The sequence below is a fragment of the Brachypodium distachyon genome, chromosome 3, assembly GCF_000005505.3.
Source record: "Brachypodium distachyon strain Bd21 chromosome 3, Brachypodium_distachyon_v3.0, whole genome shotgun sequence".
NCBI lineage: Eukaryota > Viridiplantae > Streptophyta > Magnoliopsida > Poales > Poaceae > Brachypodium > Brachypodium distachyon.
This window is the reverse complement of record NC_016133.3, coordinates 52,666,084-52,680,180: the sequence shown is the minus strand read 5'-3', so window position 1 is coordinate 52,680,180 and position 14,097 is coordinate 52,666,084. Positions and strand designations below refer to the sequence as shown.

General features: G+C 45.1%; 2 protein-coding genes across 2 annotated transcripts; one reads left to right on the top strand and one right to left on the bottom strand.

The window, feature by feature from the left end:
* Positions 1-1,345: 1,345 nt before the first annotated feature.
* LOC100825000 lies at positions 1,346-5,384 on the bottom strand. The gene is made up of 7 exons (XM_003570067.4): positions 4,975-5,384; positions 4,264-4,362; positions 3,545-3,908; positions 3,209-3,343; positions 2,094-2,176; positions 1,842-1,947; positions 1,346-1,740 (listed from the first exon to the last, which is right to left on the bottom strand). The coding sequence occupies exons 1-7, from the start codon at positions 5,127-5,129 to the stop codon at positions 1,633-1,635; spliced, it is 1,050 nt and encodes a 349-aa protein (XP_003570115.1). The 5' UTR covers positions 5,130-5,384; the 3' UTR covers positions 1,346-1,632.
* A 1,267-nt stretch (positions 5,385-6,651) lies between these two features.
* LOC100824697 (histone H4) lies at positions 6,652-7,246 on the top strand. The gene has a single exon (XM_014900215.2). The coding sequence runs from the start codon at positions 6,796-6,798 to the stop codon at positions 7,105-7,107; it is 312 nt and encodes a 103-aa protein (XP_014755701.1). The 5' UTR covers positions 6,652-6,795; the 3' UTR covers positions 7,108-7,246.
* Positions 7,247-14,097: the final 6,851 nt, after the last annotated feature.

Here is a 14,097-nt window from a genome sequence, read left to right as displayed (position 1 = left end):
CGGTGAAGTCAGAGTCGCCAGCTCGAGGAGTGATGTGTGATGACGATGACACCTTCGAACTCCGTTGACGATGGTCTTCTCCCTCGATAGTTTGTGTGTAGTGCGTTTGGTAACCATGTTGGCTTGTGGTGTCCTTGGGGCTGTCATCTTTGACGGTTCTTGGGAGTGTTGTAACGGTTTTTGCCTGATTTTCTGTTAATTAACCGAGCATCGATAGATGAGGCAAAGCTTTTGCCTCCGTCTCGAAAGAAAAATAACATCAAGCCAACTAGTCGCAATCGCAAATCTTACACCTATACCAGATTTAGAGACATGTGTCGCAGACTTTCAGTATGGAATTGCTCTGTATTCATCTCCCTCGTTTACAAGTACTCCATTCCACTGGCTTGATGGAGGTAACAATGTTTGCTGGTGATAGCAACGCTGGCCCGGCCCTGTGGTTTGAACAAGCTTGGGGTCCCTGATAGGACCTGTCGATGTTTAGGCCCGCATTGATTCGTAGGACCTTTCCTTTCCCAGCTCATCATGCATGCATGCATGCGTCCTTTGCCCGTCCGGTTCGAATCCGAGCCGGTAATAATTTCTTCTACGTCAAAAGAAGCACAGAGTGTTCAGAACTGTACGCTTTTCTCCAGTATCCCAAGAGGATCCCATTCTTTTGATTGGCGTACCACCCTCGCCTCGCATACGCCGATACGCGTGCGCTCGTCTTGGTCCCCTTTGTATGTACAGATGTTCTACAAGCTCCTCTCTTGAGTTCAAGAGTTGTTCTTTTTTATACCTGATATAAAGCGATAGAGACGCTCTTCAGTGAAAAGAGACACCGATGATTACAGCGGTCTCCCCCCGGCACCGGCACACCCACGCGGCATGCCGGCCGGACAAAGCCGTGAACAGGCCGGCCCATGTCGGGGCCCAAGTAGATCGTGGAAGAAGAAAGAGAAAAAGGGACAGCGCAGGCACAAGCAGGCCCAGCTAGATGCTTCGTGTTGCTCTAAAAAAAAAAAGCTAGATTCTTCGTGAAACTAAGCATCCGCACTGTGCTACGACTGCAGATGCCGCACTAAACCCAAGTCCCTAACAACGGCCGTGGACCCGGGGTCGATGCCATCTAGTTGAACTTTGAACACATTGTCTATTGTAACGTTGAAGAAAATTACTGCAAATGGGGCCTCGTGTATCGGGAAATTCATAACAGTTCATTTGAAAGCCCTTTCAAGTTGCCCATTACTAACAATGTTGTACTAGCGTATCATATACTGGTATACTTTAAGTATGTTAGCTTAAGAAAGTTGGTAAAAGATGTCCAGATTGGGGGCCACGGTCTAGGTTAGCTAACAGGACAGAAAAAAAAATACAGTTATGCGGTGAGAAATGCAGAAGTTTCAGTAAACTTTGTAAAGTAAGCGCTGCTTCCCAGCATATTCATGAGCAGTATCAAACAACAAGGCATATCATGATTCTCATGACAGCACAATGCTGAATAAGTCTCCTGACATTTCTGCCGCGGTCTCCTTTCCATGACAATGTGCTGCCAAACAGAAAACTTGCTCGCATCTGTTGTATCCTTCTGTATTTTCTTCCTTCTCAACCTTAAGACTTCCTCGATTGACAGAGTAATAGAGAAAACCGCTAGGCAGTTTTAGTGTTGGAAGGTTCAGCTCCAACCTTCCACCTCTCAAACTCTGTAACGCTCAACAGAAACGAGCTTGCATTCCGATGTCCTCCGCCACCGTATTCCTAGACAGAGAATCAAACATTATATGTCTGTAATTCTAACAAAAAGACCTTTCACAAGCTAAGATGGTGTGCCTTTAGAGACTGCATAAGGGAAAAAGTACCTGAGAGATAGATGTCGTGTCTTCTTGTTCCAAACTTCTTAGGCTTATTTTTAGCATCTGGTCATTATTCAACTCAGGGACGTTATAAACTACAGCACCAATACCTCTGAGAAAAATAGAGCACAGCTGTCATTATGAGATTAAGACAACATGGTTTAGTTAAGTACAGATCATATCTAGATAGTGAACAAGAACTAACACCAAAATAAAGATTATGGACAAAATGTGCAAACGGTGGAACGTTAAACTTGCCTCAGATTCAAATTTCGACTCTTGTTAGCTAGCTGGTTTCCGAGTTCGCTTCTCAACTTTGAAATAGCATCAGCATTGACAGCCTAAGGGACAAAATACAAATAATTTATAGAGCCAATACTGTTGGTGAAAACGCAAAATGAAGATAGTAAACTGGATGCATAGAGATGGTGCGATTTGACTCTTTTTTTTTTGTTTTTTTTAGCCCTACCTACACCTCAGTCTTCTGATAAGGAGAGGGGGTTCGCATAGAGAGAACAAAATTAGTAAAGCAAACCCACGCTTTGGGAAGGTGAGGTTAATTAACAATTCCTTCTATCGTGTATCCTCGATTGATGCGGCCTCAGATGCTTCAATTGTAGATTTAAGTATTGAGCGAAAGGTTACACCTAACAGGATAGGTTATGGATTACAGGCCAATCCTAGGAAGACATATTAGGCAATGGGCCTGAATAAAAGCATAAGAGTTATACTAAAGTTGGAGAACCAGACAGTCAAATGTGAATGAATATAGAAAATGATCACTGAAGGTTAAACTAATGGTGCAAACCAAGAAAAATCCTGAACAAGCCAAGATAACAGAGGTGCATATGTAACACCCCTGCACCACGGAACTTGCACATGCCATCTGCAGAACCTTCCCTACCAAATTTTATTTTAACATCCCAAAGCTTCTGCACCTATTGCATAGCCCTATGTATCTTTAGCACAAGGGTAAAAAGTACTCAACAGTTAATTCTTACAACCATCAGGTAGAAAACAACTCAACGAAAACAGCCTTCGAACAAACATGTAGTTTGAAGTACACACACCGCTCAACATAAAGGTGATTGCTGATATTTTATTAAAAATCAAATAGCCACATGAAACAAGTACAAAAAGGGATTTTAATCAAGAATTAATACTTACCAACAGAAAGTATATGTTAATTTATAATGTTTGTGATCAGGCAACGCTAATGCCAGATCATCTTTATGCAATAATGCACTTTCAGTCTTTCACATCAATTACCATGGAATATTGACATCTTATGGAAAAAACAGTGCCGTGCATACAGCAAAAGATCATAGAGAACAATCAAGAAAGAAACAAGGGATATGCATATGTATTTTTACCAGACAATTCCCAAACTTGCCACAGCCTAGTTCAATTTCATAGGACTTCTCCAAACAGTCATCAATTAATTTTTGCTTCTGCGATAATGTCACTTGTCCCCGAGCAATGACTTGCTCAGGATCCAGCTCCAGCAACTTTAACAAGACCAGTGCACATTTACAAAAAGATATTGTGAGATAAGCTTTGAAATGCAAAAATAATATAGGCATGATCAGATTATGCAGTAACATGACTGATTTACAGTTTTGCAACAGCTACAGAATAGGAAGTAATCATCAAGTACCAAAAGTTAAATTATCAGCAAAACACTAGTACTAGCAAGTAAAAATTGTTACCTGATCAAACAACTTCCCATTTGCATTGACATTGAATTCAATATCCAAATCTTTGAGACCACTGCTAAAGGCCTTGCTATTCGGAATAGTCCACCTCCAAAGATCTCCATCCTCAATAAACTTGAAAAGCTTTTGTACCATTTCATGATTATTGTCAGGTAGATATTTCACTTCAGTTGCAGCATTGCCACTTCCATGATTCCGTAAGTTACTAGCTTCCGTCAATAACTTGTTCCTAAAGAAGTCGAATGCAATAGTTGCTCCACTGCGTTGCATGTCAATCACCTTATTGACATTTTGTCCAAGGGCAGCACTTCCACATAAACTTTCCATAGCAGTCTTGTGATGGTCTAGGATTGTTACACTGAAAAAACAATAAGTTAATACTAATAGAAATATCTCCAAGTATGCCATTCCCACACAACTTTCTGAAGCAGTTTTATGATGATCTAAGATTGAAGATTGTTACACTTGAACCGCATATCCATAATACGGCGTTCAAAAATTGTTCCACGGTATCTGAATAAAAGGCCAAGGTGTTTTACACTTAATTAGTAAAAATAATACAAATATTGAGAATGACCGACTACTGCACATCAAAGTAGGAAGCCTCACATCTGTATGGCTCCAAAGTAAATAAAACAATTCACATCTACTCAAACAAACAAGTAAATAATACGACATAAAGGGAAGAAGGTACGAGATGAATGTTTGAATACCTTTCAACCTTTGGGGCTATATCAGCAACGAAACCGGGAGGACCCACAAAGTCAAGAAGGTAAACATCTTTGATTTCATCAAACGGAAGACCATCGCTCCTACAAACAAGCAAACAATAAGATCAGGGTTATAACATGAGAAACACAAGATCATCATGCTGAGTTTGCATTTCCAAGGCTCGCATGGCGTGACAACAAAAACACCAATACATTCTAGGTGAATTTGTTGCCCAATGCCCATTCCAAATTGCCACAACTGATTACGTACTGAAATCCAGACAGAGATAAAATACAACATCCAGTTTCAGACTACCAATTTTCTTATCCCCAGGAGAATATGACTCCATTGCATGGTCCTTTTATGCGGGAGATATAATCCCTAGTTTCGGGTGATTTTTTAGAAGCACAAAACTACAAAAGGACAGCACAAAAAATGGACACACATTTTAGCTTAAACGAACTGAATCAACGCCACAGGCCCACAGCATTGTCAAAGTGAACAACACGTGCTTACTTTTTTTGTTGTTGCGAAAAACACATGCTTACTTGATCATGGAACTACACCTAGACATCGCAAAAGGTAAAATTTATCAACTGCATTAATACTGACAGAGCAAACACCTGAAACGCGCGTGCATCGTAACAGATGTAGTCACGGGTATTGAAGTTACGGCGGGTCAAGTTGAGGTTCTGTTTGGAAGACAAGACTACCTGATGGGATCGTAGACCGTGTTGGGGAAGAAGCGGACGGGGAGGGCGGCGGCGGAGAAGTAGAGGTGGGCGGCGAGCGCAGCGAATGCGCCGTCCGGGCACGGGTAGTGGTACAGCACGGCCGACACCTTCCGCGCGGAGCCGGCGCAGGCCATGGGGCAGTGCGGCTCTGACGAGGATGGCGAGCCGAGAGGAGGCGGCGAGGTTGGGGGCGGCGGGCGCGGGCGTGGGCGTGGGTTTCCTGGTTCTGGAATCTGGACGGTGCTTTGGTGGTTCGCTGCCTGTGCGCGGCCGTGCTCCGTCGTAGGGGGGCTATGCCGTGCGATCCGGTACCTTCGAAGCTTGAAGCCGTTGGATCAATGACCAGCCCGTCGGCTTGAGCGGTTTGGGCAGGGAGCCTGTTTGGATTTTCCTGGGAAGTCCTGCAACGCAGCAACGGGGTGTTAAAAGGTTGTAAGCAAAAACTGTTTGGATTTTCCTTTAGAAAAGACGACCTGAGTTTCTTTTCTTTTCGGGCAAAAGGTGGTTTGGACCAAGGGTCCGGTTGGTTTCAGGCAAATGCTTAACTAGCTCCTACAAGGGCCAGCGATTGGATCCGTAAATTTATCCTCGATTTTGAGGTGAGCCAGCCCGAGTGGGCGAGAAATTGCTTGCCCATTAGGAGAGCAAGATCGGCTCGTCTCCGACGGCGAGAAGCGCTGCACGCCGGAAACAAATCTCCAATCCTCACGGAAACCATGATCTCGTCCATGCAAAAGCAAACAACCAACGGCAAAGCTAGCAATGCCGAGCTAGCCTATCTGAGCTAGCTCAGCAAGAGGCCAGTTGAGCGAAGAAATCAAACACTTTCTAGTAATTCCTGATAACGAAGATCGGCTATTCATTTTTTGTTTGCTAGCCTGCCGCCAATGTGGAGGATATACAATTCCAGACGTTGTTCATTCAAACATGAATTTCTTCAAAAAAAAATCAAACACGAATTGGAATCGGTGTCGCGTGAGATTTCACAAAAAATCTATGTACAACAAAAAAAAACTATTGTTGGGCGAAATCAATTTCAAGCGTACCAATATCTATGTCCAAACGAAACCTTAGACTTCTCTCCGAGTCTCCATCTGGTTTGTATAATTATATAGGGTGTGGCTATTTATTTTGAAGTCATCTGATTTAAAAAAAAAATGTCAAATCTCAATCGATGTATCATAACCGTTGGATTAAGATCTGGGAGTGTCTCTTCCCGTTCTCACGTGCTACCGTTGTACTGATCTCTAACTAAAAAGCTTACAACTTTTGAATAACAAAACCGAATTATATATTTTCGCGTCAAACGATGCACTGTGACTATGTGCGACAAAACCATGTGAGTAAACTATGTGAGTCTGAACCATGGAGTCGCGAGTCATGATTAGCAGCTGCCGTTGTCTGTTGACGAGTTATGGGCCACGAGGCCCATCAACGCAGCGACGATCCAGTTGAACACAGTCGTCGCCACGTCACCGATCCACGGCAACCCTGGCGCTGTATTTACCACCGTTCATCTCCTATCAAACGCCAACTAATCCCTCTTCCCACGGATCTGCCTCCACATCTCCGATCCACCCGATCCCAATTCCATCGGACGTCTCAAACAAACCCTTCCAACAAAACCATCCCCGAAATCGAAATCCTCCCGCTCAAAACCCAAACCAAAAATTCCCTCCCCCCACCCAAATTCCCACTATAAATTCCACCCCAGATCCATTCCTCTCCCTCACCAAACTCCGCAGCGATTCCAAATCTCTCGTCTAGTACAACTGTTCTCAGTTCATCGGATCTCCGACGATGTCCGGACGCGGCAAGGGCGGCAAGGGGCTGGGCAAAGGCGGCGCGAAGCGGCACCGCAAGGTTCTCCGCGACAACATCCAGGGCATCACCAAGCCGGCAATCCGGAGGCTGGCGAGGAGGGGCGGCGTGAAGCGCATCTCGGGGCTCATCTATGAGGAGACCCGCGGCGTGCTCAAGATCTTCCTCGAGAACGTCATCCGCGACGCCGTCACCTACACGGAGCACGCCCGACGCAAGACCGTCACCGCCATGGACGTCGTGTACGCGCTCAAGCGCCAGGGCCGCACCCTCTATGGCTTCGGCGGCTGATTCTGCTGGTTGTGCCTTAGCGATGTGCTCTTGTTTCCCCTGTGTAGAGAGATCAAGAATCCCTTCTGTAGTTTGCCTGTTTCGATTGTTCCTGTAGTGCGTCGGTGCGTCTCAACCTCCTGTTTTAAACCCTGTTCTATCATTTCGATGCAATGACATGTTTATTCCAATCCCAGCAAATATAATTGCTCCGTTCGCAGTTGCAGTTTCAGATTTAATTGTTACTCTGCGGTTTCTTTGGGTTAAGTTGAGCATCTGCACCGTAATCCTTGATACTAATATATTTAGTTCCAGTTCAGTTCAGTGTCTTAAATATGAGAAATCAACGCTTTATTTCTCCAGAGAAGAATCCTGTGCAGCTGTTGGAACTAGCTGCGGCCGAGAAGACTAGAGACGTGGTGTGAAACACAGTTGGTTGTTCGCTTGTTGCATTCTTCTGTTTTCATTCTTTGGTACTGAAACTCGGCTATTTAATTAGTTACTCCCTCCATCTATGAATGTATCTTTGTCTAAAAAACATTTAGATACATGTAATAGAAAGTCACTAAATATGAGACGGAGGAAATACTATTTTGAATTGCTATTAAATTTCATAATAAGAAATGCTAATTCTTTCTGCAGCGGGCTAAGAAGCTGTTACGATTACGGAGTACAATAGTATTTTCGTTTTGAGGTAATGTCGTCGGTATAATCGAACTCCATTCTGGGACGGGGCCATCTCATAAGGTGCTCTGAGGAGCAAAAGGTGTTGGTTACCTCGCAGCTCCAATGCGCGGTGAAAGACTTCCCGTGCACCTACTTGGGGCTACCGTTGGGGGTCAGGAAGTTGTCGGCGGCACAGCTTCAGCCCGTCGTTGACAAGGTGGAGAACAGGCTGGCTTCTTGGAAGGCACCTCTGCTGTCCAAAGGTGGGAGGCTGGTGCTTATCAAGTCCACCCTAGCGTCCATTCCGGTTCACTCGATGATGTCGCTGGACCTGCCGTGGAAGACCTTGCATGCGCTGAACAAGGTCTGCCGTGGCTTTCTGTGGAAGGGGAGGAAGGAGGTGCGGGGGGGGGGGGGGGGCACTGTTCGGTGGCTTGGGACCAGGTGTGCTTACCCAAGTAGTTGGGGGGGGGGGGGCTAGGGATCCCGAACTTTGCTTGCCTCAACACTATGCTCCGAGTTCGTTGGAGGTGGCTTGAAAGGGTGGATGACTCCAAACCTTGGCGCGAGCTAGGTTTTGGTACGTCAAAGGACGTTGAGGATGTTTTTGAGGCGGCCACCTCTTCTAGGCCGAGAGATGGTCGCAATACGCTGTTTTGGTGTGACAGGTGGCTGGATGGCGTCCTCATCCGAGATGCCTTTCCTAGCCTTTCGGCGTGGGTAAGGCCGCGCTTCGTGCGCTCTCGCATGGTGCGTGAGGGTTTGCTTGGCGCGTGGTTAAGTGATGTCGGGCCTAATCTGGGGCCGGAGGCCATCCTGGAATTACTCACCCTTTGAGATCGCTTGAGGGGCTTTCAGCTCTCGGAGATGGGGGAGGACGTCCTGTTGTGGAACTGGGCAAGCAATGGGCAGTACTCTGCTAGGACTGCTTATGCTCACTTCTTCGCGGGACGGATGGTGGACCCGATGGCTGACTTGGTTTGGCGCTCACGGGCTCCGAACAAGTGTCGGTTCTTCTTGTGGTTGGCGGTTCGTGACAGGTGTTGGACTGCCGACCGGCTCCAGAGGAGGGGGCTTCAGCATCCACCTCGTTGCCCGTTGTGCGACCAGGAGCAGGAGACGATCTCTCACCTGCTGTTGGGTTGTGTGTTCTCTCGTCAGATTTGGTCTCCTTTGCTCACGGCTTGGGCCGTCCTGAATGGCTGCCGGCCGGGGAGGTGGATATTAGAGTCTGGTGGACTTTGCTGCCGGTGCCCGCTGGAGATAGGAGGGACGTTTGGACAGCATTCGGATTGGTATCTTCGGCCATCTGGCGTCATAGGAACGACGTTGTCTTCAATGGGGCGACTCCTTTGGTTCTTCAGGTGCTGCACGGGATCGTGGAGGAGGCGGCGCGTTGGGAGTTGGCTGGGCTCTTTAGGGGTAGGGTTTCCTTTCCTGCTCTGAGTGGTAGTCGGTGGACGCCGCCAACATAGGTGTGAAGCAACCGCCCCCGTACACGGGTTCGATCTCTGTGCTTTAGTGCTAGTCCCTGGATCGACTCACTAGCACACCCAGTTTCAAGATGTAATATCTAAAAACAAAGGTCTCAATATTACAACGAATCATCCAGAATTTAAAAGGTACTTACAACTCGCATAACCTCACGGGTTAGCTGGAAATAAAACAACTGTTTAGCAGCGGAAAGCGTAAGCACATCAACACCACGGTGAGAACGTGTTGGAATGTAGGCCCGTAACCCAAACAAGCAGAACGTACATCTTACTCGTCGTCGGAGTTTCCTGCATCATTAAGCGATGCAGCCACTAGGGTCAATACATTGAATGTATTGTCAAGTACACCAAAGGGTTATAACAGACCTAACAAGTATATGCAGTATTTGGCAAGGTGGAGTTCAGGCTGTTTGCGTGGAAGCAGAACATAAATTACCCTACTATAAAGGAATGTTATAATAATGTTAACTATTAGACACGGGGTAGACACACCCATGCTCCTATTAACCTAGAGCACATTGAAGTGGATTCATCAAATGCTCCTACCCTGTTCAAACCATTCATTTTATTTAAGAAATTGGAATGAGTGAGACTTTCCTTACAGCTCACAAATCTAGTTGCTCATAAATTGTCCGTAACCGGGGACACGGCTAAGTACTTAGTTTGACACTCTCGAGAGGTTGTACACTTTACCCACAAGAAATCGACGTGTTGATCCTTTGCTGTCCTCAGGGTAGAGTAGCAACGGCATCGATTACAGGAATTTTCAGACCATAATCACCCAGACCACCTGAGGGACCTACGTTCCCACCTACACGGTTACATCTGCACAATCCCTCGGATCCAGGATCATATGTCTTACATCCATCCTGGCAGAGCCCATATTACCATGTGGTTGTACTGGAAGCTACTAAACAGGAAACTAGTCCAGTCTCTGTTACCCCAGGTGGCATTCCACATTTGCAACGTAGGCGCTCCCCGAATCCACGGGAGAGACGTCCATCGACGATCCATTCCTGAATCCACAGGAACTCGACTCAGAGGGACCCATAGAAATGGACCTGATGCCGCTAATCCTCAAAATCCTCAAAGCAGACCACCCAGGACGGTTCATTGAATTAGTTGTTTTGCCTTACATCTAACAAAAACATTTCATATAGCCAAAGGCATAGCAATATCATAATGTAGTTATTTCCCCCACGATACTACCATAGCCTAGCATTCAACTACAATCGATGGCAATTTTGTGGCAAGGTAATGGTGAGGGTAAACTATACTACATGGGATTTATGGCTAGCATAGAGGTACGAGTAATAGTCCTATCAATGCATCTCTACCAACAACACTAATGCATAAGTATTTTAAAACAACAATAATAATGGGATATGATCAAAGTGAACTTGCCTTGTCCAAGGTTGTGATAGTTCTCGCACTCTTCGCAACAACAAGGAATACACCCCACACAATCTAAAATAAAAGAAACATGCACACAATAAACACAACATTCAATGCAAAAATCATGCCATGATGCATATGCTATGTTAATGCACACTTGGTTACTTTTAATGTAACAAGTTTTGTTTCTGTTTTGAAAGGTTTTTCAAATGATTTGGACAGGTTATACAACATCAAATAGGTAATTAATATGCATGAAACAAGGATAAGGTTTAAATTAAAAGATTGCGTGGTTTTTGCAACATAGAGCAATATTTAAACTAGTATGCCATGATTATTCTACACGTTGTGACGATTCCAGAAAGGTGCGGATCACAATTTTTGGACAAACGGTTTGAAAGATATGAGACTTTGAAGTTACGGGGGTTTTTCTGAAAAAAAAACCTTATCTAATTCGGCCGAAAATAAAATAAAATAAAAAGGCCTCGCCACGTGGCAGAGCGGGATAGGTCGGGACCTAGGGTTCCGGCCGGCGGCGGCACGGCAGGCGATGGCGGGCGGCGCGGCGGCGCAAGGGCGCGGGCGCGGGGAGCTCGGGCGGCGGCCAGCGCCGGAGAAGATGGCCGGCGCGGGGCGGAGCGCGGCGGCCGCGGCCAAACACAAAAGCGAGCGCGTCAGGGCGTTCAGGACGAGGAGAGGAGAGAGGTTAGGGGCTTGGCGCGGCGGGAACCTCATCGGAACGGCGACGAATCGAGAAGAACGGTGACGACCGCAACGAACTCCGGCTAGCAATTAGTCTCTAACCGGTGCGAAATTGAACGTGGGGTTTGGGGGAATTGGAGGAGAAACGCGAGTGCTTCCAGGTGACGCGCAGGGATTTGGAGTTGGAAGCTCGTGCGTGAAGAAATCGGGAAGGAATCATGGGCAGTTCGCGGGGCGTGCTCTGCGTGGACTCCGGAGGAGGCAGTTGGAGAAGATGACGCGCGGGGTCCACCGGTCAATGAGGGGGACCGGGCGGTTCGGGCTGGGCCGGTCGGTTCGGTTCGGTCCTGTTTGACCGGTTTTCTACGGTTTGTCCTTTTCTTTTGTCTATTTTCTGTTTTGAACCTCAAAATTGATTCGGAGCTCCAAAACACTTCAAAGAAAATGCAACAAAATTGGTAAAATCATATTTTCATATGATCTAACTTTTGGAACAAGAATTTTCTCAAAGTAAAATATTTAAAAATACATTTACCTATAAAATGGCTTTTAGCCCCCTTAAGCTATCAAAACAAATTATTTTTCAAAATAATTTCAAAAGCCAATTTATGGGATAGCTCTATATATGCATTAAATCCCTTTTTACCACAATACCCTCATGGGTTAAAATGCAAATACTGAAAAGCAAGATCAAGGTTCAAAATCAAATAAAGGCATCTTTGCAAAAGAGTTTTCTGGGCAAATTTTATAGTTTTGAAAGTGATCAAATGCAAAGATGACATGATGCTTATGATATGCAATGCATATGAAGAGTTTTGAAAATTGAGATGTTACAAGGTGTTGAGACCTTGGCCACTAGGTGCGTTGTAACCGTTTGGACAGTGTGTTGCCGCTTGGCTGGTGTTGTATGGTCGTCTGACCTATTCTTTTTTAATCGATAATGCACCCAAAAACGTGGTTGTATTTAAATATCGAGCCTAATCTAAAAAGGCCCAGCCCAATGTATAATCTGGGACGTGGTTGTATTTAAATATCAAGCCTAATCTAAAAAGGCCCAGCCCAATATATATTTGTTCATCAGAGCCATTCCCGGCCCAGTAGAGCCACCCCATGGATTTCAGCGGAGAAAACAAATGTCAATTTTCTCAAAAACAAAAACGATGTGGTGTGTGGTCCTTCGGGCTCCCAATCCAGCCAGAGAAGCCGACGTCCAGCCTTACCGACCACTGATCAGTCCATGCTTCCTCTCAAAACACTAGTTATCGGGTTGGTGATTCCTTGGTGGAAAAGATGCGAAATATAATCTTTCATCAGTTCATCGTTGCTGAATGGCTCCATCTTATTGAAATCACATCCTTACTTTATTATCTACACAGCCGTCACTATATAGTCATTTCTGTCCCCGATAGCCCTTGGTCTGTTTCGGTTGGGGCCCCAATCATACAAATCTGTGGTTAAGAAATGCTTAGTAGCTTTCTTCTGCCGTTTGTTGTGTGACGAGGATATAGTAAGATGCTAGGGTCCATACCTTTGTGTCGGTGTCCAGAAGCGGATTAGATTTGTGTTGACCGATAGTTGTGGATAAGAGTAACCGCACTGACGGACCTTTCCAGCTTTACTTTAATGAGCTTGTCTGAAGCTTTAGTTTACCATAGCCACATAAATTCTGCTGTTTGTCCCCTTAAGCAGATAGGCTAATATAGAGGCCAAGTGGCCAATCTCATTCTCCCCATCCCCTTATCAAGTCCCTGTCTTCCACTGCGCTACTAAATTTATACTGGCTCCGTGGCTCGGTGATGCTGACTGCATATTGAGATTAGTGCGTTGATCTTGGTGAGCTCCTTGAGATTTGCTTGGTTTCTTCGGTGCTCAGGTTAAATGTCATGAAATACTGTCAACTTTCATGTGAACATCCGTTTTCTTCATAGAAGGTTCTTTTTAAACCTAGTTATAGGCCTAGCTGCAAGAATATGATTCCTTTATTATACTCCATACTAGCTAAATAACCCGTGTTATTACAGAAAAGACAAATTAGACCGCTTTCTGAAGATAAATGAAATTAAAAAGCAGTAGTATTATATAGCACTTGCTAGTTCTTTTATCTAATTTTTATGGCAAATATCATCACTATCTAGTTATGTAATAAATCTAATTGTAACTTTTTTACAAATAAAAAAAGCGGAGTGGTGACGGACCACCGCCATCAATTGTTCCTCTTACAAGAGTAAATGCTATTTGGGCTACATGCGAACACTTGTAAAGTGTTTGATTCTTCAGAATTGTCACTACAATAATTTTTTGGGAAGGCTTAAGATGAAGACCAAAAGTGAAGGTTGGACAATGAGTCAACGTTAGTGGTCAAGTGGGTGATCTCCGACTTTGCAGAAAATTGGAGAGATAAGAACAGGATTCTTTAAAAATACAAGCCCAGATGGCCGTCTTTTTCTTCAAATACTTGGGTCTAATAATCTTAGCTGCGACTAGCTTTTGGCGTTTGGTGCTCTCTTTCATCTTCAGGGATATTCTCTCTCTCCAAAAAGAAATAAATAAATAAAATACAAGTGGCTTGTTCACTCATAGCATCACATCCTTCCTTCCTATCCCAATCGAGAAAAGAACGGCATCCGTTGGTTCTCCTTGTACCAAATGGAACAGAGTTTAGACAAAACCGAGTGGACGGCACTTCACTTTTGCAGTAGTTGATTACGTCAGGACAAGCCTGCACCCTGCCAAACAAGACTAACATAACAACCCA

Bases quoted from the DNA above. Each gene is read 5' to 3' on its own strand.
- LOC100824697 (XM_014900215.2), top strand. From the start codon at position 6,796: ATGTCCGGACGCGGCAAGGGCGGCAAGGGGCTGGGCAAAGGCGGCGCG.
- LOC100825000 (XM_003570067.4), bottom strand. From the start codon at position 5,129: ATGGCCTGCGCCGGCTCCGCGCGGAAGGTGTCGGCCGTGCTGTACCAC. The intron at 3,344-3,544 runs GTAACAATTTTT...GTCTTGTTAAAG, and splicing joins ATGGGAAGTTGTTTGATCAG to TTGCTGGAGCTGGATCCTGA. The intron at 1,948-2,093 runs GCAAGTTTAACG...TATTTTTCTCAG, and splicing joins AGTCGAAATTTGAATCTGAG to AGGTATTGGTGCTGTAGTTT.